At 42.5% G+C, this 26603-nt stretch overlaps 1 protein-coding gene across 3 annotated transcripts in view; it reads right to left on the bottom strand.

Moving 5' to 3' along the window:
- ITPR3 (inositol 1,4,5-trisphosphate receptor type 3) overlaps positions 1-26603 on the bottom strand; it is a 406280-nt gene that overhangs the window by 35408 nt on the left and 344269 nt on the right. For all 3 annotated transcript variants that reach the window (XM_077481406.1, XM_077481407.1, XM_077481408.1), the window contains exons 54-55: positions 18134-18255; positions 17807-17972 (exon numbers count right to left, since the gene is read on the bottom strand). In XM_077481406.1, the coding sequence (XP_077337532.1) occupies positions 17807-17972; positions 18134-18255 (288 nt within the window). The remainder of the gene's footprint in view (positions 1-17806; positions 17973-18133; positions 18256-26603) is intronic.

Below are 26603 nucleotides of genomic sequence, written 5' to 3'. Positions count from 1 at the left end.
GGGGGGTGATCGGGGGGTGACTGGGGTGAAATGTGTGCCTGTGTGTACCTATGTGTCAGTGGACTGTTGGTGCACTTACTTGGACGTCTTCACTCCTCGCTGTCCGGTTCAAAAAGACCGCCACGAGGAGTGTGACATCACTTCCTCCTCCTGTGTTTACATTTTCACAGGGGAGGAAGTTCGTCACTGGCCAGGAGCGATCGAGAGGGGATGGCCAGAAACCAACGGCCATCCCCTCATCGCGGATCGCTCCGGCACCGAAAGGGACCACCGTATCTAGCGGGAGGGGGTCCGATCGGACCCCCCACCCGCTAGAAGGCATTCACGTACATCTACGTGATTGTGCCTGCCTGTGCCATTGTGTTGACGTACATTGGCAATACGGCGGTCCTGAAGTGGTTAAGTTACAGTTGACTTTCTATCATCTCTAACCCATTTTTTTTTCTTCTTTGACCGCTGACATCAACAAGGCATTTTGGTCCACACAATTTGCTAATCAGCCAATCACATGGTAGCGGTTCAATGCATTTAGACATCTAGATGGGATGAAGACGACTTACTGAAGGTAAAACTGAGCATCAGAACGGTGAAGAAATTGAATTTAAGTGACTTTGAATGTGGCATGGTTGTTGGTGCTAAAACTGCTGATCTACTGGGATTTTCACACACAGCCATCTCTAGGGTTTACAGAGAATGGTCCGAAAAAGAGAAAATATCCAGTGAGCAGCACTGTGTGCATGAAAATGCCTTGTTGATGTCAGAGGAGAATCGATATGATAGAAAGGCAACGGTAACCCAAATAACCACTCATTACAACCAAGGTATGCAGAATACCATCTCTGAATGCACAACACATCAAACCTTGAAACAGATGGGCTACAGCAGCAGAAGACCAAACTGGGTACCATTCCTGTCAGCTAAGAACAGGAAACTGAGACTACAATTCGCACAGGCTCCACAAAATTGGATAATAGAAGATTGGAAAAACTTCTGAGGAGTCTTGATTTCAGCTCCGACATTCAGAGGGTAGGGTCAGAATTTGGTGTAATCAACATGAAAGCATGGATGCATCCTGCCTTGTATCAACGGTTCAGGCTGGTGGTGGTGGTGCAATAGTGTGGGGGATATTTTCTTGGCACACTTTGGGCCCCTTAAGCCGCGTACACATGGTCGGATTTTCCAATGGGAAATGTTGGACGTGAGCTTGTTGTCGGAAAGTCTGACCGTGTGTATGCTCCATCGAACATTTTCTGTCGGAATTTCTGCACACAAATGTTTGAGAGCAGGTTCTCGAATCTTCCGGCAACAAAACTTGTTGTCGGAAAGTCTGATCGTGTGTACTCAGGTCTGTTGTACAAAAGTTCACGCATGCTCTGAATCAAGCAGAAGGAGCCGCACTGGTTATTGATTTTCTTTTTCTCAGCTTGACGTACGTGTTGCACGTCACCGCGTTCTCACGTTAGGAATTTTTGGCCAAAATTTGTGTGACCGTGTGTATGCAAGAGAAGTTTGAGCCAACATCCTTTGGAAAAAAATCCAATGTTTTGTTGTCGGAAAATCAAATTGCGTGTAAAGGGCATTTGTACCAATTGAACATTGCTTAAACGCCACGGCCTACCTATTGTTGCTGACCATGTCTATCCCTTTATGGCTACATTGTACCCATCTTCTGATGGCTACTTCCAGCAGGATAATGCACCATGTCACAAAGCTCCAAATCATCTCAAACTGGTTTCTTGAACATGACAATGAGTTCACTGTACTCCAATGGCCTCCACAGTCATCAGATCTCAATTCAATCTAAAATGGGAAGTGGTAGAGTGGGAGATTCGCATCATATGTGCAGCCGACAAATCGGATAGTGATGCTATTATGTCATGTCATGACCAAAATCTCTGAGGAATGTTTCCAACACCTTGTTGAATCTATACTATGAAGAATTAAGGCAGTTTTGAAGGCAAAATGGGGTCCAACCCCTAGCAAGGTGCACCTAATAAAGTGGCCTGTGAGTGTATATATACACACACACACATTTAAAAAAAGGCTTAAAGTGGACCTAAGACCAGCCAGTAGAGATCAAGGTACCAACATATTCTAACAAGCAGTAAATAAGCTTTTAACCAAACCTTCACTGACCTCTATAGCTGTAGATATTGTGGAGTCATTCATCCTTTAAATTCCTTTGTAAAGCATTTTTTATCAGAAACGTTTTTTTCCCAAATCACAGAATAATATAAAATGACATATTTGTACAAATGATCTTAAATATTTATTCCAGAGTGATTTTATTGTGGATCTTTAAGACAATTCAATAGGATTTCTAAATTTTGAAGATGTAAAAGCTCATTCAACAACTACTTCAGGAGAAACTCTCCTAGGCTTTCTGCTCCAAAGCCTTGTGACCTGGTATGGTTCAACTATTTGGTATTCTCCAAATACCTTTATCCAACACTATACAGTTGTGTACAGGATGTTCCTTTGGTTCTTATTTGCACACCATGGCATTATTTCAGAATTAAACTCCACCCTTTGCATTTATTAGAGGCATGGTAATTTCTCTGCCTGGATAAAGCATTGTTTATGTCCTAAGTGTGCAGACATCCAGGAATAAGGAAAATGATCAGATACATACTGTAGTTTTCCTGGATTTTCCTCACATCAGCATAGATTCAATCCATTGTGAGTCTATGGGCTCATTCACATGTTTATGCACCCGTGGAGCTGTATGCAGACAGCCTGTGTAAGTCAATTGATAAGCAGCGCCCTTACAGACTCACCTGACCATCTGATTTTGACAGGCGTGCAGCAATGGGTGACAGGTAATGCGCACTGTCTGTGTTCTTAGCTATGCACCTGTCAAACTCGAAAGTACAAGAGAGTCAGTACAGACACTACCTTCCACTGACTAATGCCCTGTACACACGATCGGACATTCCGACGACAAAATCCGTTGGATTTTTTCTGACGGATTTTGGCCCAAACTTACATACATACACAAAAATCCGATCATTCAGAACGAGGTGACGTACAACACATACAACTGGACTATAAAGAGGCCAGTAGCCAATAGCTTTCATCTCGTAATTTATTCTGAGCATGCGTGGCACTTTGTGCGTCGGAATTGTCTACACGCGATCAGAATTTAAACGATCGGATTTTGTTGTTGGAAAATTTTAGATCCTGATCTCCAACTTTGTGTGTCAGAAATTCCGATGGAAAAAGTCCAATGGAGCCCACACATGATCGGAATTTCCGATAACACAGTATGATTGCGCATTTTCCATCAGAAAGTCCGACCGTGTATACAGGGCATAACACAAACTGCCTGCATTCTGCTCCATGCTGGTCAGGGTGCTTAAACAAATGGCTTTTCATGCAGTACCGGTCTCTGTGTCTGTGTGAATGAACTTTACTCCATAATTATACAAGTTTACTTTAAAATACTGTAATTCGACATCGCCCCAGCCCCTCCGTGTTTGCATGCCGCACAGCAATTGCGGGCATGCTGTGTCCCTGGGACATGGTGCAACCCTGATCTCTGTAAAGAGCCAATGACGTGGCTCTTTACCCATGTGATCAGCTGTATTCAATCACAGTTGATCACATGTAAACACAGAAATGACGCTGATCGTCTCTCCTCCTGTGAGGAGAGGAGAGCCTATCTGTACAGGTCTCCCCTGTAAGGAGATGCAGCTGATAATCAGGGCACTGATCATCTGTGCCCTGATGATCAGTGCAGCTTCAACAGTGCCCAGCAAGGATGCCAGTCTGTGCCCATCAGTAATGCCAGTCAGTGCTGCCTTTCAGTGCCTATTAGTGCCTGCTCATCAGTGCCACCTACCAGTGCTGCATATTACTGCCTCCTCATCAGTGCCACCTATCAGTGCCCATTGGTGCAGCCTCATCAGCGCATATTATCAGTGAAGGAGAACAAATTACTTATTTACAAATTTTTTTTTTTTGTTTACATTTTTCTGTCTTTTTTGTTTAGCAAAAAAAAAAAAAAAACAGCTGTGATTAAATACCACCAAAAGAAAGCTCTATTTGTGTAAAAAAAAAAAAATGATAAAAAATATCATTTGGGTACAGTGTTGAATGACTGCGCAATGGTCATTCAGAGTGTGACAGCACTGAAAGCTGAAAATTGGCCTGGGCAGGAAGGGGGTAAAAATGTCCTGTATTGAAACGATTAAATAAAAGTAAACTAAAAGCATCCCAATTACCCTTTGAGGAACAGAACACTAATGATTTGGCATTAGAGGTGAAAAGCTCAGCTGCGGTTTAATGAGGAAGGTGTAGTCAGTGCTGTACAGTAGCATCCTCTTAGCCCTAACACTTTCTAGCTATGCAATTCAGATATCACTATGAATTTCGCCTTAGGACAGTTTGGATCATGACATTTAGAAAGAGAAGAAAATATAACTAATTCATGTTTGAGAGTGTCAGTAATTCATGGTATTTCACACACATTTGACTTTATGTTTAGTACAGTTCATCAAGTTCCCCGCAAGCTTTCTTCTCAGCAACAAGCATGTAGGACGAATATGGCGAGACCCTGAGAGACTTTCAACTAGCTTGTCCAGTTTCTTTCCCGTGATACCTGGTGAGATTTACAATACCAGCAGTTTTAATAACTACAGCTTAGGGCTTTTCCCTGGTGTAAAAAAAAAACATCTACCCAAGGACAGTACATATCTTAGCAATCGTTCACCTGTCTTTTCAGGAACATGCATTCTCCCACTTTTCTAAAAATAGCTAAAGGTGTTACAGCACATCCCCTAAGGGTATATATATGTTCAAGCTGCTAGTTACAATTCCTCCACATCCAGCAACACACTGTGGCTGGAAAGGTCATTAATATCATTTAAACATTCTATAACCACAAACAGCATTCTAGATAAAGAATCAATAATTAACAGATAAAATTGGAAACTGCAGACAAGATTATTTTCGGTCCTGTTGGATATTGCCCGGTAGAGCCTAAGGCTAACCATACACGTTTAGATTTCTTAAGGCCCGTACACACAATCTGACTTTTTGAAAACAAACATGCAAATTAGCTGTTTTGGAGCAACATCCGACCGTGTGTACACTCCATCGGACAAACTTTTTCGGTTTTCATCGGACTTATGTTGTCAAAAAGTTTGTCTGTTCACACAGCCAACAAAAGTCTGATGGAGCAAAGTCCGATTGTGTGTACACAAAACCATCGGACTTTTGTACAAAGTACAAACACGCATGCTCAGAACAAATGCAAAAGATCAGACAACAATACAGAAGTTGACCAAAGGTGGCGCTGGAGTAATTGAAGTCCTTTTTTGTCGTCAGTACGTGGAAACATCACTACGTTCATGTTTGTTGCCTAAAAAGTCTGATAGTGTGTATGCAATACAAACTTACGGCTAACGCCCTTTGTACAAAAGTCCACGGGAAAGTTTGTACAAGTTAAGTCCGATTGTGTGTATGGGGCTTTACATTCACTTGACTCTCCAATTCAAGATAACCACTTGAGCTCCAGAAGATTTTACCCCCTTCACAACCAGCCTATTTTTTGCTATCCAGCACTGTGCTTTACTTTCAAGTAATTTAATCCTAACAGCTGCGCAGCCAACAGAGCAATTTACTGAAGCATACACAATCATTAAGGACTATTAACTTTTTATAAATCATTATATTCACATACAATGAGTGCAGGATATGTTGTATAAACTTCTTTTGAGGGAGATACAGCAGTGACATACACACAGTAAGGCCGCGTACACAAAACCGGACTTTCCATCAGAATAAACTCTGATGGTCTTTCCGGCGGTGTTTCCGACTGAGTTTCCACCGAACGGACTTGCCTACACGCGATCACACCAAAGTCTGTTTGTTTCAAATGTGATGACGCACAACGGGACTAGAAAAGGAAGTTCAATAGCCAGTAGCCAATAGCTGTCCTTGCATTGTATTAGGTCTGTCGGACTAACATACAGTGAACAGTTTTTCCGATAGGAATTTATTCCTTCAGAAAGATTTAAAACATGTTCTATTTCTAGGTCCGTCAGACTTTTTGAAAAAAAAAAAAAATGTCAGCTGAAGCCCACACACGATCGGAATATCCGATGAAATGATTTTGTTGGACCTTTTCTGACGGAAAAGTCGTGTGAAAGTGGCATTAGAGGTTGTGCAGAAGTGTACTGCAAAACCAGTATACAGTATTTATGGTTACATTAGGATACAAAAAACAAATCTCAAGAATAGGAAAATAATGATGCAGGTAAATATTGTAATGAATGCGTGAAAAAACAATGCCAACAGAAGACACAAGCTAATTCTGGATATAAAAGACAAAGCAGAGCGTATAAAAAAAAAAAAAGGGAATCGTAGAGCTAGCATGACAACTACTGCAAACTGAAGGTAGGTAGAGAGGATTGTGTGAGAGAAAATTGATGCTGGAGCAAAACAAAAAGAGAATATTTAATAGAAGGACAAAAGCAACTGTGAAGGAATACAAAGGAGCAAAATGATAAGCTAAAAAGAAAGGGGTGGCTATGGCAGGCAGGCAAACAAATGAATTACTAGAAGCACATAAACAATAAGGATGTAAGGACAAGTTAATGATAATTAGGAACAAAAAGAAAACCTGTGCAGTAGTAGTAACTACTAAAAAGAGGCGAATTAAGGAGAGTTAAAAAACATTTTTTGGGAGATGTCAAATAGAAATATTAAAAGCAGAGAGATGGTACGAATGAAAATACAATAACAGAAGCTTAAAGTGTTTTTTTTTTTTTAACTTAATGTATTCTATGCATTAAGATAACAAAAACATTCTGTGTACAGCACCACCTTAATACTTTTTTTTTTTTAACATTCCGATCCACCTTAATACTTACCTGGGCTCATCTCAATCCAGCGATGTTGAACAAGAGACTCGGCTGTCTGAGACTTTCCCTCCCGATTAGCTGAGACACAGCAGCGGCGCCATTGCCTCCCAATGGTGTCAAAGTCAGTGAGCCAATGAGAAGAGGGGGCGGGGCCAAGCCGCGGCTCCGTGTCTGAATGAACACAAAGAGCAGCGGCTCAGCTCGAGTGCCCCTTTAGCAAGCTGCTTGCTGTGGGGGCACTCAGCTGGACAGAGGGGCCAGGAGCATCAATGAGGGACCCAAAAAGAGGATCCAGGCTGTTCTGTGCAAAACCACTGTGCAGAGCAGGTAAGTATGACATGTTTTTTTTTTTTTTTGTTTGTTTAAAAATAACAAACATGACTTTAGTATCAATTTAAAGGAAACATTTAAATTAACTAAAATCTCAAGGAAAAACATGGCTGCAGGTGAGGATACAATTACAGTAGAAATGGTGAAACATTGAAAAATTTGGAGAAAGGTCTTTGAATGTCTTTGCAGAATATGAGAGAATAAGGACTGGCACAGGATTGAGAATTTTTTGTTTGTCCTTATACATAAAAAAAGGGGTACGGGATATAAGTTTTGTAGCTTAAAGACTAGATTCCCAATTAGAAAACAAGATAAGTCACTATCAGTGTACATTAAGTCCCAATTGGACTTTCAGTTAGGATCAAAACAAACAGTCCAAGGCCTTGTTCACACTTTTGCATTTTAATGTGTGCATATGACATAAGAAGCAATGTTATTCACTGAGGCTTATCAGGTCTCTGCTTTGTATTGTGCTGAAGTTTGCAAAATGAGGCATGTCTGTTATTCCAGTAGAATAATGAAAATGTTGTAAACCTGCTACAATGCACTTTAAGAGATACATTTGAAGGAAAAAAAAACCTAGAAGCTGGTTTCTATGCAGAGCTGCACCAGATTTTGCACGCTCCAGTTTTAGAAAATCCCCCCTTATAACCTTTTGTATAATTTGGTATTTCTGTATGATTTGAGCCTGTCAGTTTGGGAGGGAAAGGGGAGATGCTTCTCCCAGCATGGATGGATCGGGGGGTGGGGCCGGTATGGGGGGTGATCAGAGTGATTGGAGGGACACATATGGACCCCCCCAATGCCCAATGCAGCACCTGAAGCTGGAGGGAGTGGAAGAGGAGGGATGCTGGCATATGATGCTAACTGCACGGGATCCAATTTGCGGGGGTCGGATCAGGTGGGGGGGTACTCAATGCTGGGGGAGAAGAAGGGGATAGGTAAGGAGAGTAGTTTTAGGTGGAAGGGAGTGGCGGGGGAGGAGAGACTTGGGACAGGGAAGCAGCAGTATGGATCAGCGAGTTGTAATTGGCTGATCGGAGTAATAGAATTGTTCAGCAGAGTCTGCTGAACAATTCTACTATAAGTTTATGGTCATTGTGCCCTATGGGCGGGCCGCCACTGCCTGTCACACAAAAAAAAAACAGACAAGAGTAGATATGGATAGATGTGACTCTGGACTTAAAGTTTGTTTTCTATAAAAAATATTTGTTCCATAGCAGCATACTGGAGAAAATTACTCTTGATCTGCAAAGGTCCAACACACACTGCTGAGTTAGATCTATAGCTTTGTAATCTCTTAAGTGGAGAGCTCCAGCTCTGACTCAACAGGGGGTGTGCTGGCCCTCTGCAGAGAGACCACTGCTTTCACACAGAGAACATTTGAACAGGTGCATTTACAAACGAGATGATATAAGAAATAGATAGTAGAATAGGTCTTTCTGCTTCCTTGGTGCCATATCATATGGAGACAGTAGCATGTCCCAGGAAATATACACTAGTAACTGCTTAAGTGATAGGGGTTAGCATTTTCCAAGGACAGCTGGCAAAGACATTAACATGCTGTCCCAAAAATCTAATATTCAGATTTAAAGAAATATCCTGTTAGATATGCAGTGAGAAATAAGCCACTAACAGAAGACAATGTGGACAGACTTAGAGCAGAACTAAACCCACTTATTTAATGGTTTCCCAAAATAGTTATATTCCAAGCATGCCTTGAATGATACCTGTTACAGTTACTGGTGTGCTTATGTCAGCTCTCAGCCCAACTGTCAAGCCACCAAATGTCTGGTGTCATAGCTGATTACATGTGCAGCACCATGGCAACTATGGACAAAACAGAGGCTAAGATGGCAGCTTCCTTGGTTTTGAGAATAGGAGGGCTTAGTTCCACTTTAACAGTTGGTTATACAATTAAAACTGTAGTAAAGAAAACCTGTCAGAATCTTAGCATATTCAAACTGATCAAAGAATGGAAACAAATGTGTAAGCATGGCCTACCTACATTGAAAACTACACATAAATAGAATCCGTAGATGCCAAGGGAAAGGCTGCTGAATCTATTGGTAAATCTCCACCTATAGAAGCTTGCCCACCTCCCTTTTAGTCACTGATGCACTAACCCAAATGTAGGTTCAGGAGGTAAAAGAGGTTTTTACCAAACTCGACAGAAAAAGTCAGAGAATTATAAAGGTCTATATCTCTTAATCTTCTGATTATTTTGACGTGTTTTTAAATGGGTGTTCATGCATTTTTCACTGTATGCTCAAAAATAAATTGTTCAGGTTTGTGACAGGTGTACTTTAAGAAGCATATATGAAGGGATGATGGTAATCGGATATATAAACATCCAGCCATAAACGTGCATAAACAAAGATAGCATGTTATATGGCTTTGCCACCTGTTAAGAACAGGGGAATTCAAAAGGAAGTGAGGTACATAGGTACTTTTCCAGAACATTAAAATTTCCCTAAGGACACCAGAAGACGGGGTTTAAAAGCAATCCATAGAGAGGAACTGTCTAGAATTGAGCAAGGGCAATCTGATTAGCATTCCAGCAGTTGCAAGTCACGTCTCAGTATTGATACGTTAGCACCCTTCCTGTGATGACCACTAACACTCATAAACACACAGGACCTCTTATAGGAAGCGTATAAAGTTTTTATATACAATTTTTGTTATTACTCTGGTCATCCAATGCTTTGCAAATACTTTAAAAGTTATTTCCCTTTTATGGGACTTAATAATACATAATATGGGGTGTGATATAGGGACTCCATAACCTGTACAACTAAGTGAGCTCCCTACTGGGTTCCCCCCTGTAGTGGAGTAGATTGTGCATTTCATTAGGGTGGGTTGCTAAAAAATTAAGTGATAATTGGTCCTTTGCTTAGTCAGAGCTGAGTTTCCATAACTCAGTCATCTCTATTCATTATCATAATTCTATTATCAGAGTCCTAAAATGATTGTTACTTGTGTGAATATAATGAGATAGGAAAAATCACAGAAAATATAATTTTATTTCAACAAAAACATTTACTGCACTATTAGGAGGGTTAAGAGTACAGTAATGTAAGTTGTATGCTCAATAAAACTTGGTTGTGAAATTTTAGCTTTAGCTCCCCTGGCACTTGTACTTTGCTAGTGCAGTTAACTTTCACAGCATCAGTAAGATGTATTAGTATTCTGCACATTTCACGGTGCTATAATGGAGCACTCGGGGTTCTGCTGTGCGGAGACACTTGGCATGTGAGGAAAACACTGAATTACAACCCATCAGCCAATAAGAACATCAGGGGCAAATTGTAGATGTTAAAAGCGGCAGAAAGCATGCTCCTAAGGGATAAAGGGAGAAATGGGAAACAAATCTGTTTCTCTAGTTTATTCTGTGTATTAAAACACACTTATTCACTACCTATAGCAGGGATATGCAATTAGCGGACATCCAGCTGTTGCAAAACTACAAGTCCCATCATGTCTCTGCCTCTGGGTGTTATGCTTGTGGCTGTTAAGAGTCTTGCTATGCATCATGGGACTTGTAGTTCTGCAACAGCTGGAGGTCCGCTAATTGCATATCCCTGACCTATAACATTGACTTAGTTGAAACATTTACTTGTCCTCAATTATTTCAGTGAATAATCTGTGTCAGGTAACGCTAAAGCGATAACTACAGAATAGATCAGCCTTTCTCAACCTTTTCAACACAGAGGAACCCTTGAAATAGTTCTCTGGTCTCAGGGAACCCCTGCTAAAAATTAGAAATCTACAACTCATGATACATTAGTGTGATGGTCAGTGGGAAGAATGGTCCTTACACTTGTGGTCATTGGGAAGAATTACCTCCTTACAGATAGCTAAAAAGATCAATGATGTGAGTGGGAACTTATCTGAGAGGCAGAAATTGCCCAATGCTGAAGGAACCCCTAGCAACCTCTGGAGTAACCCTAGGCTTCCATGGAACCCTGATTGAGAATCACTGGAATAGGGTGAAGATGTGTTCTTTATCTATCTAGATAACCCATAGAAGCAACATTAATAGGCAACGTTATGTTAAAAAAAAAAAAACAGTTCCAAGTAGGACACAGAAAAAATACATTATGGTAGCACAAAGAAAGGGTTGCTAGCACATGATGTTATTGCTGTTTGTGCCTTCCTGTCCTAGTGATAACTGCCACCTATTTTTCTTGTACCACCTATTTTTCTTGTACCGGTGTCTCCCCAATTGGGTCACTGACACACAAAAAAAAACTTCCAGGAACTTGAACTTTTCCCCACTCTATCCAAAACAAAAACAAGGCTGAAATTATACTTTAAAAAGGCTACAGTCACTCTTTATGAGAAAAAATATGTAAACGAATTTGCATGTATATGGGCACAAAGGGAAATGTTTTGTTAATGAATGCCACCTTTTGCGTTCCAGCATAGCACTACTCCAATATGTTTGGTCAAAGAAGCTGTGCTCCCCTGTATACAAACAGATCTCAACAAGACAACCTACATCCAGAGATATACAAAGCAGGTCAAACACACCCCCGGAATGGTTATCTACCCCACTCAAACGAAACAGAAATCTGAAGGCATATATGAATACCCACTTTACTACTGACGTACATTTTAATAGTGGTGTACATATAATTCTGGACTGCCATTTATGAACAACACTGCAGAAATAATGCTTGGGCACTCAGTGCACCTGTTAAATGTCTGTCAATAGACATCTTAGATTGAAGACTAAAGGCACAGAGCCAATCAGAGTGGCTTTTTGCCTCATGATCACTATTTACATTTAAGAGTCTGCCCTGTTCTTCCTAATCCTCTTGTCTTCCTCCTCTGTCAGAAAAACTTTTCCCACTGACCACAAAGGAAAGGGGGGCACGCTGACCACCACGAGGGTAAAGGCCAATATCACTGGACAACAAAGATTTTTCTTCCTAAACATTTTTTAGTTAGGACTGTACAGGCCAGTCAAGTTTCTCCACCCCAAACTCACTTATCTGTGTCTTTATGGGCCTTGCTTTGTGCATTGGTTTACAGTCATGTTGAAACATGAAAAGTCCATCCCCAAACTGTTCCCACAAAGTCGGGAGCATGAAAGTGCCCAAAGTGTCTTGGTATGCTGACGCCTTAAGAGTTCCCTTCACTGGAACTAAGGGGCCAAGCCCAACCTCTGAAAATCAACCCCATACCCTAATACCCCCTCCACCAAATGATTTTGACAAGTGTACACAGCAAGGTCCAGAAGGACATAGATGAGCGAGTTTAGAGTGGAGGAACTTGACTGACCTGCTCAGAGTCCTGATAGAACACCTTTGGGATGAATCAGAGCGGAGATTGCGAGCCAAGCCTTCTTGTTTCAGTCAGTGCCTGACCTCACCAATGCACTTCTGGAAGAATGGTCAAAAATTCCTATAGACACACTCCTAAACCTTGTGGGCAGCCTTCCCAGAAGAGTTGAAGCTGTTATAGCTGCAAAGGGTGGGCCAACTCAGTATTGAATCCTACGGACTAAGACTGGGATGCCATTAAAGTTCATGTGTGTGTAAAGGCAGGCATCATGTCCTAGACCAGTGATGGTGAACTTTGGCACCCCAGATGTTTTAGCACTACATTTCCCATGATGCCGTTATGCACTCTGCAGTGTAGTTGAGCATCATGGTAAATGTAGTTCCAAGACATCTGGGGTGCCAAGGTTCGCCATCACTTTCCTAGACTAAACAATTGTCCTCAAGAAATGTGATTTATACGTTTTTTTACACTATTTTTTGTCTTAAAAACTGTTGTTAAATACCACCAAAGAAAATGTATACCTCTCAAAAAATGATACAACATTAATTTGGGTGCATGGGTGTTGCATGACCGAGTAATAGTCAAACAGTAATACAGCACTGAAAACTGTAAAATTGCCTGGTAAAGAATGGGTATATACAGGCACTGAAGTGGTTAAACAAGCTTGATATATGCCACCTATACCATAAATACATACAATATTTCTTCTTCCATATTGGAGACATAAATGTTGGTAAAGCGGTATTAACCTAAAATCTAAAAATTAAATATATTGCAGCTTACCAATTATTTAATGTGGTGGCTACATTGGTTTTCTTTTTAAAGTTTTTTCCCTCTGTTTTCACCTGGTGATCTGGCTAGCAACATACCTCCTGTATTAAAGTGGTTGTAAACCCTTACAGACCACTTTTACCTACAGGTAAGCCTAGATTAAGGCTTACCTGTAGGTCTAAGAAATATCTCCTAAACTTACACGTTTTAGGAGATATTTGCAAAAAGACAGGCACCGCTGTCTACAGCGCATGCCCCGTAGACAGTGGCATGCAGGTGCACTGAGCATGCCGCTGCTAATGGCGATATGCCATTAGTGGAATCTCCCCGTGCGCATGCGTGGGTGTGACGTTCAATCACAGCGCTGGAGCCACGATACCCGGAAAGAAGATGGAAGCTCCGTGGAAGAGGGGACAGTGGTGACAATGCAGGCTCCTGTGTCAGGTAAGTGACGCATAATGGGCTACTATGTGATGCACAGTAGCCCACTATCCTTTGCAGGGAAACAAAGAGGAAGCAAACCCAACAGGGTTTACTTCCACTTTAAAGTGCCTTCGCTCTGGATGAAGGAGCACAGGGGGCACAACAGACAGCAGCATTGTCAGTCTGGGGGGAGGGAAGGGTTAGGTGTAGTAGTAGATTTAAAAACATTCAGACTTTATAATCAGTTACAGCAAACATTTTTTTTCCTTTTGGCATAAAGTTTTTAAATGAATAAATAAAAGCTGATCACTGTAATCACCCCTGCTACTGTTAAATGGTTTGTTCCATTCCTGTAAACTGATAAGTCTGGAAGAGAGTTTGTGCTTATGAAAAACAAGAGACTTACTGGCTGAATCACCAGATGAAAATAGAAGAAAGAAATCCTAAAAAAGAAAATGAATACAGCCATGTCTAAGATTTGGTAAGCTGCAATATAATGAATGTTTGCTTTGTGTTTAATACGGCTTTAAATCGTAATGGTTTGCATTGATATATGTGTATATAAATTACGCTTTCTTTACTCTATCTTTTTTTTTTGAGCGATGTGATGTTCACTTCTTCCTTCTGCTGTCATTATGCCATCTGTTCTTCTGAGTTAATATCTGTGGTCACAACTCTACAAATAGATCTCTGGCTTCCTCTTGAAAAATACCAGGAAGAAGCTCAGAAGCTTTGGCTCTAATATGACAAATTACATCTCTGCTGAAAGCTTTAATCATTACGCAGCAGTCACAGAGTTCGCCATTAGTAAGAAGTCTACAGCAAATTTATGTTCATAAAATTAAATGTTTCCAGTTTAAAGTTTCATTTACTGCACAATGCACATACTTTTCATATTAATCCGATGCACACTATCTAATTGTAATAATTATCAATTTTATTTTCACTACATGACTCCATCTTAGTAAAAGCAGCCATTAAAAATTATGAGTTTTTGTACAACAGTAGATCTTGTACTTGGAAATCAAATAAAAGTCAGACTGCTGCTATAGGATGTGTTCATAGGCATGACTTCCCTCAACTTCTAAAAGGAACCTTTGACTTTGACAGCATTATTTTACTACTCTTTGCGCTAAAGTATAACTTTGGCCTCCAGTTAAACAAAATGTGGGCTGCAGTACTTAGCTTTAAGTGCATCTGCCCTTACTCTTTGTTAGAGAACCTTAGTGAACAAACAGCATCATGAAGGCCAAGGAACACACCAGATAGGCCAGGGATAAAGTTGTGGAGACGTTTAAAGCAGGGTTAGGTTATAAAGAAATATCCCAAGCTTTGAACATCTCCATCATCTGAAAATGTAAAGAGTATGGCACAACTGACAAGACATGGCCATCACCTAAGCTGACAGGCCAGGCAAGGAGAGTATATCAGAGAAGCAGTCAAGAGGCCCATGGCAACTCTGGAGGAGCTGTAGAGCTCAGGTGGGAGAATCTGTCCACAGGACAACTATTAGTCTTGTACTCCAAAAATCTGGCCTTTATGGAAAAGTGGTAAGAAGAAAGCCATTGTTGAAAGAAAGCTACAAGAAGTCCCATTTGCAGTTTGCGAGAAGCAATGTGGGGGACACAGCAAACATATGGAAGAAGGTGCTCTGGTCAGATGAGGCCAAAATGTAACTTTTTGTGTAGCGGAAAACTAATACTGGACATCACCCTGAACACACCACCGTGAAACATGGCCGCATCATGTTGTGGGGATGCTTTTCTTCAGCAAGGACAGGGAAGCTGGTCAGAGTTGATGAGAAGATGGATGGAGCCAAATACAGGGCAATCTTAGATGAAAACGAGATTCAGACGGAATGTTTCCTATCGGACCGTTTTTCGGATAATTCGACTGTGTGTGGTCTCCATCGGACTGTTTCCGTTGGAGTATCCGGACCAAGGACTGGTTCCGTTGGAGTATCCGGACCAAGTTTTCCAACTTGTCCGTAAAATTTTCTGACAAAATGCTCCGATCGGACATACTCCGATTGTGTGTAGCCTACTCCGACGGACAAAGTGCCACGCATGCTCAGATCAAATTCCTAGACCAAAGCTATTGGCTACTAGCCTGAACGTAGTCCCGTTGTAACGAAATAACGTCATCACATTATGTACAATCGGATTTTCCGACAACTTTGTCTGACCGTGTGTATGCAACATTTTCGGACAAAATCAGTTGGACAAAATTCAACAGATTTGGTAGTCAGAATGTCCGACCGTGTGTACAAGGGCTTAGAGTCTGCAAAAGACTTGAGACTGGGGTGGAGGTTCACCTTCCAGCAGGACAGCGACCCAAAACATACAGCCAGAGCTACAATGGAACGGTTAAGATCAGAGCATATTCATGTGTTAGAATGGCCCAGTCAAAGTCCAGTCCTAAATCCAATTTAGAGTCTGTGACAAGCCTTGAAAATTGCTGTTCACAGATGCTCTCCATCCAATTTGATAGAGCTTGAGATATTTTGAAAAGAAGAATGAGCAAAAAGTGTGCCACTTTGTGTTGGTCTATCACATAAAATCCCAATAAAATACATTAACATTTGTGGTTGTAACATGACAAAATACAGAAAATTTCAGAGTATGAATACTCTTTCAAGGCACTGTATATACTAATGGACCCTTTTCATACTTGTGTTTCAATGTGCAGGAGGTATTGGAGTAACTGGATAGACTAATTCACTTTAACCACTTGCTGACCAACCCCCGCAGTTATGTAACGTCCCTTTTCCCTGTGGCCACTAGGGGCGCATGCCTCCTGCTCGCCCATGGAGCCGATGCAAGTGGCTGGCAGTAGCGATCACCGCCGGGCTCCCGCAATCACTCGGGGCACACGGAGAACCGGGATCTGTGTGTGTGTAAACACACAGTTTCCGGTTCTCTAAGGGACGAAGTGACTGATCGTCTGTTCATACAGAGTATGAACAGCGATCTGTCATCTCCCCTACACAGTCCCATGCCCCTTCAGTTAGAACACACACTAGGGAACAAAATTAACCCCTTGATCGCCCCTAGTGTTAACCCTTTCCCGGCCAGTGACATTTTTACAGTAATCAATGCATTTTTTATAATGTGTCAAAATCGTCCGACGTGTCCGAAATAATGTCTCAGTCCCAATAAAAATCACAGATCGCCGCCATTACTAGTAAAAATAAAATGAATAATAAAAATGCCGTAAAACTAGCCCCTATTTTGTAGATGCTATAATTTTTGCGCAAACCAATCAATATATGCTTATTGCGATTTTTTATTTTTTTTTACCAAAAATATGTTGAAGAATACATATTGGCCTAAACTGAGGAAAAAAAAAAGTTTTTTATATATTTTTGGGGGATATTATAGCAAAAAGGAAAAAATATAAAAAAAAATCCAAAATTGTTGCTCTTTTTTGTTTATAGCGCAAAAAAAACAAAAAACGCAGAGGTGATCAAATACCACCAAAAGAAAGCTCTATTTGTGCGAAAAAAAGGACATAATTTTTTTTTGGGTGCAACGTTGCATGACCGTGCAATTGTTAGTTAAAATGACACAGTGCAGAATTGCAAAAGGTGCTCTGGTCAGGAAGGGGGTAAAATCTTCCGGGGCTGAAGCGGTTAAGAAGTTATTAAAGTAGTTGTAAAAGCTGAAAGTTATTTTTTTTACTTTAATACTTTTTCTGTTAAAAACCTTCTATTGTTAGCTCCCCCAGCCCCCCAAATAGTTACCTGAGCCCGATCTCAATCCAGTACTGTGCCCAAGAGCAGCAGTGCTGCTCTCTCTCTCCCTACTCATTGAGAGCCATTGGTTTCCTGCTGCTGTCAATCAAATCCAGTGATGATGTGGGGTGGGGCTGAGCCGCACTCTGTATGTCAATGAGTGTGGCCCAGGATCCGTGCTGCACATGTGCTATCATAACAAGCTGCTTCCTATTGTGCCACATTAGAAGAGGAGGAGCAAGGAGTGCCAGCAGGGGACCCCAGAAGAGAAAAATTGGCGCTACTCTGCAAAACCATCGCAAGTATGACATGTTTTTATTTTATTTTTTTTATTTACTTTACAATCACTTTAATTCAGATCATATACAATTTACACTGTGCTAGGAATTCTTACCACAAATAAAACAGGTTGTTTTCAGCACCTCCTCCTTCTTCTGTTTCTCACTCCTCAAATCTGCAAATGTGTCAATAATGACACCAAAGATTAAGTTCAGGACAATGATGATGACAATGAAAAAAAACAGGAGATCATAGATCACCCGAGCTGGAAAGAGGGATTCCTGTAGGAAAAATGAAAATAGCCTATATTAAGCTTTGGTAATAAATACAGCTTAAATTCTAACTGTAGAAAGAACATTAACCTTGCATTAAATTTAGTAACAGGCAAACAAGTTTTGACAAGTTCTTTTTTTAAAAGGCTAATGAAATCACTTTTTCTTACGTCTTTAGAGGGTTTTCTTAAAATGTCTCCAACACCTCCTCCATTCCTTAAGCCATGATTAAGTACGGTGACGATGCACATGAGCAACGTGTCACACGCTCTCTCCGTGTCATCTTCTTCATCTAAGATATTGAGGGATAAAGAGAATTAAAAAAAGAAGGATGGGGATATGGAAGAAGCCGTAGATTAAAATAAAATAATAAATGAGACAGCAGGATCTATTTGTCAAAGGCTGAAGTTTAATTCTCCGCCAATAAAGACGTCGATTTATTGGATAATAAATGCTACTTTCCTATACTTTGTAAATTGTAAGTATTATAGGGATGTTCAAAAACGATGTACTTCATCCTCCTTTATGAAAAGATCATTAATATACCATACTGTTTTCAATAACATTTGTGAGTGTAGGGTTTATTTTTTTTGCAGATCATTTTACAAAGTAACTAGGATGTGGCCTGTTTTTGTATGCAGCGGGCCTGACACTGTAAAGTTGCTCAGTATGTTAAAGCAGCCATACATAGATTGAAATCCGTCAGGTTCAGCAGGGACTGGACGGATTTTGATCCATGTATGAGCAGGCTGGTTGTACAGAAGTTAAGATACGAGAAAAGTGGGGGAGAAACATTGGGACTTAAGGGACGGTTCACGCCCCCATCCATAACTATATGCAAAGAGGGAGGAGGTTGGGACTTTAGATGAGATGTGCGTGGTGGAACCAAACAAATTCACATAGGTATAAACATTTGTATATTTATTGGTAAACTCATGATCGGCATTACATAAAACAGTATAACACAGATGTAGGCATAGAAGGTAGCAATGTACATTGTAGAAATATATAAATAACAGCATGGCACTCCTGTACCTTTTGTACTGTAATTGTGTTGTCCCCCTTATACATTGTAAAACGCTGCGCAAACTGTTGACGCTATATAAATCGTGAATAATAATAATAATGGCACAAGCAAAGGGAATTATACATCATAATCCCCCATGTACAGGGTAAACCATAACATAAACTGTAATCTAGGAGAGGGTAAAACCATTTAAAATTCTCAATGTGGGTTGGATGCATCAAAATGGGCTTGACGCGTTTCATGGACTTCTATTCACTCATCAGGACCCAAATGCATTGATGTTCTGTAAAGGGATAAAGATACTAATATAATCTGGTGTAAATACCCATATGGGGAGAAGGGAGTAAATTGAAGATGATTGGCCATACTGAAAAATACTCACGTAAAACCTTTTAATGGGACCATGCGATACACTGGCTCCTTAATCAACTTGGATTCACTAAGGTAAACCCACAGTGAGCATTTTTGTGCACATCGTTTTCACATATTTGTGAGACAGTATTTGTGATAATCACTTACTCCTGTTTTCTTTTTATTCTCCCTCTTCAAGAGATCTCTTCTTTAATTCCTCCTATTCCTGATCTGGTCACTGCTCTCCTGTTCACCTTTGTCATATGTTTTATTTCACTTCCTCACCATGGCTATGGGCTTCATCTTATTCTTGTCCCATTGACTTATATTGTCATGGATACATACAACTTATTTCACTTCATATATTATAGAAGACCCATTCATCACGACATGAAGATTTTTCTCACATATGACATTCCATGGGGGATGGTGTGTATGCTCCCGGTTTTCCTGTTGGTTCTCTTTCTCAGCTCCCGTGCCGGGTTCACTTGGCCGATCACTGGCATGTGGTATCGCACAGTACGTGAGTATTTTTTGGCATGGCCAATCATCTCCAATTTACTCCTTTCTCCCCATGTGGGTATATACACCAGATTATATTGGTATTTATATTCCTTTACAGAACATTTATGCATTTGGCTCCTGATGAGTGGATAGAAGTCCATGAAACGCGTCAAGCCCATTCTGATGCATCCAACGCACATCAAGAATTTTAGATGGTTTTACCCTCTCCTAGATTCCAGTTTATGTTATGGTTTACCCTGTACATGGGGGATTATGATGTATAATTTCATTTGCTTGTGCCAAGCTGATATATATACATATATATATTTTTTACTATGTACATTGATACCTTCTATGCCTACATGCTTGTTATCCTTTTTTGTCATGCCAATCATGGGTTTACCAATACACATACAAATGTTTATACCTAATCAACAGTATGTGAATGTGTTTTGATATGTGCATATACAGTATCTCACAAAAGTGAGTAAACCCCTCATTTTTGTAAATATTTTATTATATCTTTTCATGTGACAACACTGAAGAAATTACACTTTGCTACAATGTAAAGTAGTGAGTGTGCAACATGTATAACAGTGTAAATTTGCTATCCCCTCAAAATAACTCATCACACAGCCATTAATGTCTAAACCGCTGGCAACAAAAGTGAGTCACCCCTAAGTGAAAATGTCCAAATTGGGCCCAAAGTGTCAATATTTTGTGTGGCCAACCCTCTTGGGCATGGAGTTCACCAGAGCTTCACAGGTTGCCACTGGAGTCCTCTTACACTCCTCCATGATGACATCACGGAGCTGCTGGAAGTTAGAGATCTTGTGCTCCTCCACCATTCCGTTTGAGGATGCCCCATAGATGCTCAATAGGCTTAAGTTCTGGAGACATGCTTGGCCAGTTGATCATCTTTACCCTCAGCTTCTTTAGCAAGGTAGTGGTCGTCTTGGAGGTGTGTTTGGGGTCGTTATCATGTTGGAATACTGCCCTGCAGCCCAGTCTCTGAAGGGAGGGGATCATGCTCTACTTCAATATCTCACAGTTCATGTTGGCATTCATGTTTCCCTCAATGGACTATGGCTCCCCAGTGTTGGCAGCACTCATGCAGCCCCAAACCATTACACCCACGCCACCATGCTTGACTGTAGGCAAGAAAGACTTGTCATTGTACTCCTCACCTGGTTGATGACAAGCGTGACACCGTTTGAACCAAATACGTTTATCTTGGTCTCATCATACCACAGGACATGGTTCCAGTAATCTATATCCTTAGTCTGATTGTCTTCAGCAAACAGCTTGCTGGCTTTCTTGTGCATCATCTTTAGAAGAGGCTTCCTTCTGGGATGACAGCCATGCAGAAAGAAATGGTGCAGTGTGCGGCATATGGTCTGAGCACTGACAAGCTGAACCCCCACCTCTTCAAACTCTGCAGCAATGCTGGCAGGACTCATATGTCTAATTCCCAAAGACAACCTCTGGACGCTGAGCACGTGCACTCAACTTCTTTGGTCGACCATGGCGAGGCCTGTTCTGAGTGGAATGTGTCCTGTTAAACCACTGTATGGTCTTGGCCACCATGCTGCATCTCAGTTTCAGTGTCTTGGCAATCTTCTTATTTCTCCACATAAAGATTGCCTAGGCTATAATTCTTTTTTTCAAATCCTCAGAGAGTTCTTTGCCATGAGGTGACATGTTGAACTTCCAGTGACCAGTATGAGAGAGTGAGAGCTATAACACCAAATTTAACACAGCTGCTTCCCATTTACACCTGAGACATTGTAACACTAACAAGTCACATGACACTGGGGAGGAAAATGGCTAATTGGGCCCAATTTGGACATTTTTACTTAGCGGTGTACTCACTTCTGTTGCCAGTGGTTTAGACATTAATGGCTGTGTGTTGAGTTTAAGGGGACAGCAAATTTGCACTGTTATACAAGCTGTGCACTCACTAGAGTGCTACACTGTAGCAAAGTGTCCTTTTTTCCAGTGTTGTAACATGAAATGATAAAATATTTACAAAAATGTGAGGGGTATACTCACTTTTGCATCTTGTGTGATTGGTGTCAGCCACAATGGAACTAAAGGATATGGTTTACCCTGTGGTACAAATTCCCAATTTATAGCAGAATAACTACATAGGGACAGTTGGTTTCTACTAAAACTCCTCCTGGGAAAAAACAAAATTCTTGTACTTGTGTAAATATAGTTGAGACAGTTTAAAAAAAAAAATTTGTCTCTCTCTTTTCATTATCTTTGGGGTTTAGAAAGTATCTATAGTCAGAACATATTTTTCTATTTGGATAGCATGGGGAAGGATAAGAACCCCTGTCAGGTTTTACTGGTGCCTGGGGATCCATTGGAGAGTGACAATTTTTTTGCCATACAGTAAGGCCGCGTACACACGCGCGGACTGTTTGCCCAACCTTGTTCGTCAAACAGTTTCGGCAAACAGTCCGCTCAAAATTTGCATGAGCGGACTTGCCCACACACGAGCGGACTGTTTGACGAACAAGGTTGGGCAAACAGTTCGCTCAACTTTTGAAATGAACGGACTCGCCCACGTAAGGAGGAGGCAAATCCGCCCATTTCGAGCGCGTGTACAGGTAGGCGGGGCCCGCGAAGGAGACGTCGCGGGCTCCGCCGCCTGGAATGGGCTTAAAGGGGAACCCCAACGCCGAAAAAAATCGGCGTGGGGGTTCCCCCAAAGTCCACACCAGACCCTTGTCCGAGCACGCTACCCGGCCGGCCAGGAAAGGGGGGCGAGCGAGCGCGCCCCCCCTCCTGAGCCGTACCAGGCCGCGTGCCCTCAACATGGGGGGTGCCTTGGGGAAGGGGGGGCCGCGCGGCCCCCCCACCCCAAAGCACCTTGTCCCCATGTTGATGAGGACAAGGGCCTCTTCCCGACAACCCTGGCCGTTGGTTGTCGGGGTCTGCGGGCGGGGGGCTTATCGGAATCCGGGAGCCCCCTTTAAGAGGGGGGCCCCCGGATACCGGCCCCCCACCCTATGTGAATGAGTATGGGGTACAATGTACCCCTACCCATTCACCTGTGAAATAAAGTACAAAAAAAAACACAACACAGGGAAAAAATATTTTATTGCACAGCTCCGGGGGTCTTCCGTCTTCGGGGGTCTTCTCGCCGGACTCCTCCGCTATCTGTGTGTAGCTCTTTTACTAGCGGAGGAGTCCGGCTTTCTTCCTCCCCGCCGCCGGCCTCTTCTCCCGACTTCGGGGGTCTTGTCCCCCTCTTCGGTTCTTCTGCCGGGCCACCGCGCCTTCTTGTAGCTCTTTTGCAGGCGGTGGCCCGGTCTTCTGTCGCCGCTGCCTTCCGTTCTTCTGTCGCCGCCTTCGGTTCTTCTGCCGGGCCACCGCGCCTTCTTGTAGCTCTTTTACAGGCGGTGGCCCGGTCTTCTGTCGTCGCCGCCGCCGCCGCCTTCCGTTCTTGTTCTTCTTCTTGTTCTTCTTCTTCTTCCCCAGGAGATGTTGACACGTCGCTCCCTCCGGCCGGAATGCCAGGGACGCGCTCCGCTGCCACTTATATAGTGACAATGGGGCGGTGTCACATGGTATATGTCACATGGGTTGGTCACATGGTGACCCCGCCCCCTTACGATGTCATAGTCCCCATGTGACATCAACCCATGTGACCAACCCATGTGACATATACCATGTGACACCGCCCCATTGTCACTATATAAGTGACCGCACAGCGCGGCTCTGGCATTCCGGCCGGAGGGAGCGACGTGTCAACATCTCCTGGGGAAGAAAAAGAAGAACAAGAAGAAGAACAAGAACGGAAGGCGGCGGCGGCGGCGACGACAGAAGACCGGGCCACCGCCTGTAAAAGAGCTACAAGAAGGCGCGGTGGCCCGGCAGAAGAACCGAAGGCGGCGACAGAAGAACGGAAGGCAGCGGCGACAGAAGACCGGGCCACCGCCTGCAAAAGAGCTACAAGAAGGCGCGGTGGCCCGGCAGAAGAACCGAAGAGGGGGACAAGACCCCCGAAGTCGGGAGAAGAGGCCGGCGGCGGGGAGGAAGAAAGCCGGACTCCTCCGCTAGTAAAAGAGCTACACACAGATAGCGGAGGAGTCCGGCGAGAAGACCCCCGAAGACGGAAGACCCCCGGAGCTGTGCAATAAAATATTTTTTCCCTGTGTTGTGTTTTTTTTTGTACTTTATTTCACAGGTGAATGGGTAGGGGTACATTGTACCCCATACTCATTCACATAGGGTGGGGGGCCGGTATCCGGGGGCCCCCTTCTTAAAGGGGGCTCCCGGATTCCGATAAGCCCCCCGCCCGCAGACCCCGACAACCAACGGCCAGGGTTGTCGGGAAGAGGCCCTTGTCCTCATCAACATGGGGACAAGGTGCTTTGGGGTGGGGGGGCCGCGCGGCCCCCCCTTCCCCAAGGCACCCCCCCATGTTGAGGGCACGCGGCCTGGTACGGCTCAGGAGGGGGGGCGCGCTCGCTCGCCCCCCTTTCCTGGCCGGCCGGGTAGCGTGCTCGGACAAGGGTCTGGTGTGGACTTGGGGGGAACCCCCACGCCGATTTTTTTCGGCGTTGGGGTTCCCCTTTAAGCCCATTCCAGGCGGCGGAGCCCGCGACGTCTCCTTCGCGGGCTCCGCCTACCTGTACACGCGCTCGAAATGGGCGGACTTTCCGAGCGGGAACAGTCCGCTCATTTCGAAAGTACAGCGGACAGGCCCACACACGGGCGGACTGTTCGCTCAAACACAGTTTCAGCGGACAGTTTTTCGGAATTTCCGAAAGACTTTGTCCGTCCAACTGTCCGCTGAAACTGTCCGCTGAAAGCCCACACACGAGCGGACTGTCCGCCCAAACACTGTTCAGCGGACAGGGTTGGGCGAACAGTCCGCCCGTGTGTACGCGGCCTAAGTTCACCAAGAGAAAAATATACAAAAGTATTTTTTTCCCCTGTTGCAGATCTTGGCCCACTTCCTGTCTAATAAACTGTTGTCCCCAGAACATAAAGTTAATGGGAAACCCTCTAATGGAGTGCCAAATAGCAGTAAAACCTGACAAGGGTTCTAGTCTTTTCCCATGCTATCCAAAAGTAAAACTTGGCTTTAGATACAGTTTAAAGCCTTCAGTGTTTGAACAAAGTGCTATGCCTTTTGCAAATATGACTTCCTAGGCAATTTGACACACTTACTTCGGCTTAGTGGTTAGCACTTCTGCCTAGTAGCCTTAGGGTGCCTGGTTCAATTCCCAACCAGTACTCTTTCTGCATGGAGTTTGCAAGATCGTTCTGTACTTGTGTGGGTTTGGGTGCTGGTGCTCTGATTTTACCCAAAACATGCTGGTAGGTTATTTGGCTCCTGCCTAATATGGCCATTGCATGTAAGGTAGGGATATTAGATTCTAAACTTCTTGAACACAGGGACTAATAAGAATGCAGATTATGATGTAAAGATGTAAAGTGCTGTACAAATTGTTAGCATTAAAACAGCTAAAATCTGCCAAATTCCTCTCGAGTCGTAGTAAATGATTGCAGGCTAATGCTTGATTTTCTAATGGCATTTCCCAACCTCGTCAATACATTTTAGCTGAATAGGTATTCGGTTTAGTGATGGCCTAGGTATTTTTGTGCTATAAAGGTGCTATTCTTGGCCACAATCCAGTATCACAGATATTATTAAATGTGAAATCTTGGCAGTCAGGAAAGGCGTGGATGGGCAGGAAAAGAGCTTGAAGCTCATTTTAGTAACTGGTGAGCTTCCAATTCTCATCCTTACAGTATGACTATACAAGTTTGACTATAAAGTTGCAAGATAAATTGAGTTCAAGACAGATTACAAAATCGGATTGACTGCTATGGGCAACTAAATCTTTAGAACACTTTGCATGTATAAAGTTCCACATTTGTAGAATCTCTGAGAGTGAGAATCTGGCCTTGTGTGTATATTTAAAGGTTTTCTTTAACTTTAAATTAAATTTGACAAAAGGTTTTCATTTTAGTAATAAACAAACATTGTCCCCCACAGCAGAAGCTCAATCTCACTATGGTTCATGTCAGCTTGGTGCATACCAACAACCTGTCAAATGATAGAGTACCATAATGTGTCAATAAACAACAATAATAACTGGTTCACATGCAGGAAGTGTCACTGAAAAATACATTTTCCTAAACCAGTGAAACAACTGTCAAATTTTAATACCAATAGAATACAAGAATCTACATATTACATTTTTTTTCTAACTCTGCAGTCTTATTTATGAAAGATTCTGTCAACTGACTGACCTTATAAATCAAAATGCTTGCGCCTTGGGTCCATGCGCATGAGCATCACAATCCTTAAAGAAGAACTCCAGCTTTTTGTAGCACAACAGATACATTGTGCATGTGAATGAACCACAACCCCACTGTTACCTCCTTTAGAAGTATAGAGCAGATTTCTGTGTCTGTGATGTCACTCCTTCTCCTGAATTTTTAAGTTCTCTGACTTCCCGTTTCCTTCCTTTTCCAGCCCTGATACTATATGCCCCATGATTCGTTGAGCCTCTGCAAGTTGATGTGGGTGGGTCCTAGGGTTACTATGGATGTTTCTGGGCCTTCATTTGGGAGGTAAAAGGTGTAGATGTGTCATACCTCCTGCTGTGTCATTCCTGTCTTGAAGTATGCCAAAGAATAATGGCTTATTGCTAGATTACAGAGGAAGGGCCATGGGAGGTTATTATGAATGTGTTGCCTTCGTATGTAAATTAATCACTTCACAGAGAGCA

Source organism: Lithobates pipiens, unplaced genomic scaffold (genome assembly GCF_037356315.1).
Source record: "Lithobates pipiens isolate NorthernLeopardFrog02 unplaced genomic scaffold, aLitPip1_a1.2 Scaffold_16, whole genome shotgun sequence".
NCBI classification, from domain to species: domain Eukaryota; kingdom Metazoa; phylum Chordata; class Amphibia; order Anura; family Ranidae; genus Lithobates; species Lithobates pipiens.
Note: the sequence above shows the minus strand (reverse complement) of the source record. Positions and strands in the feature narration are given on the sequence as shown.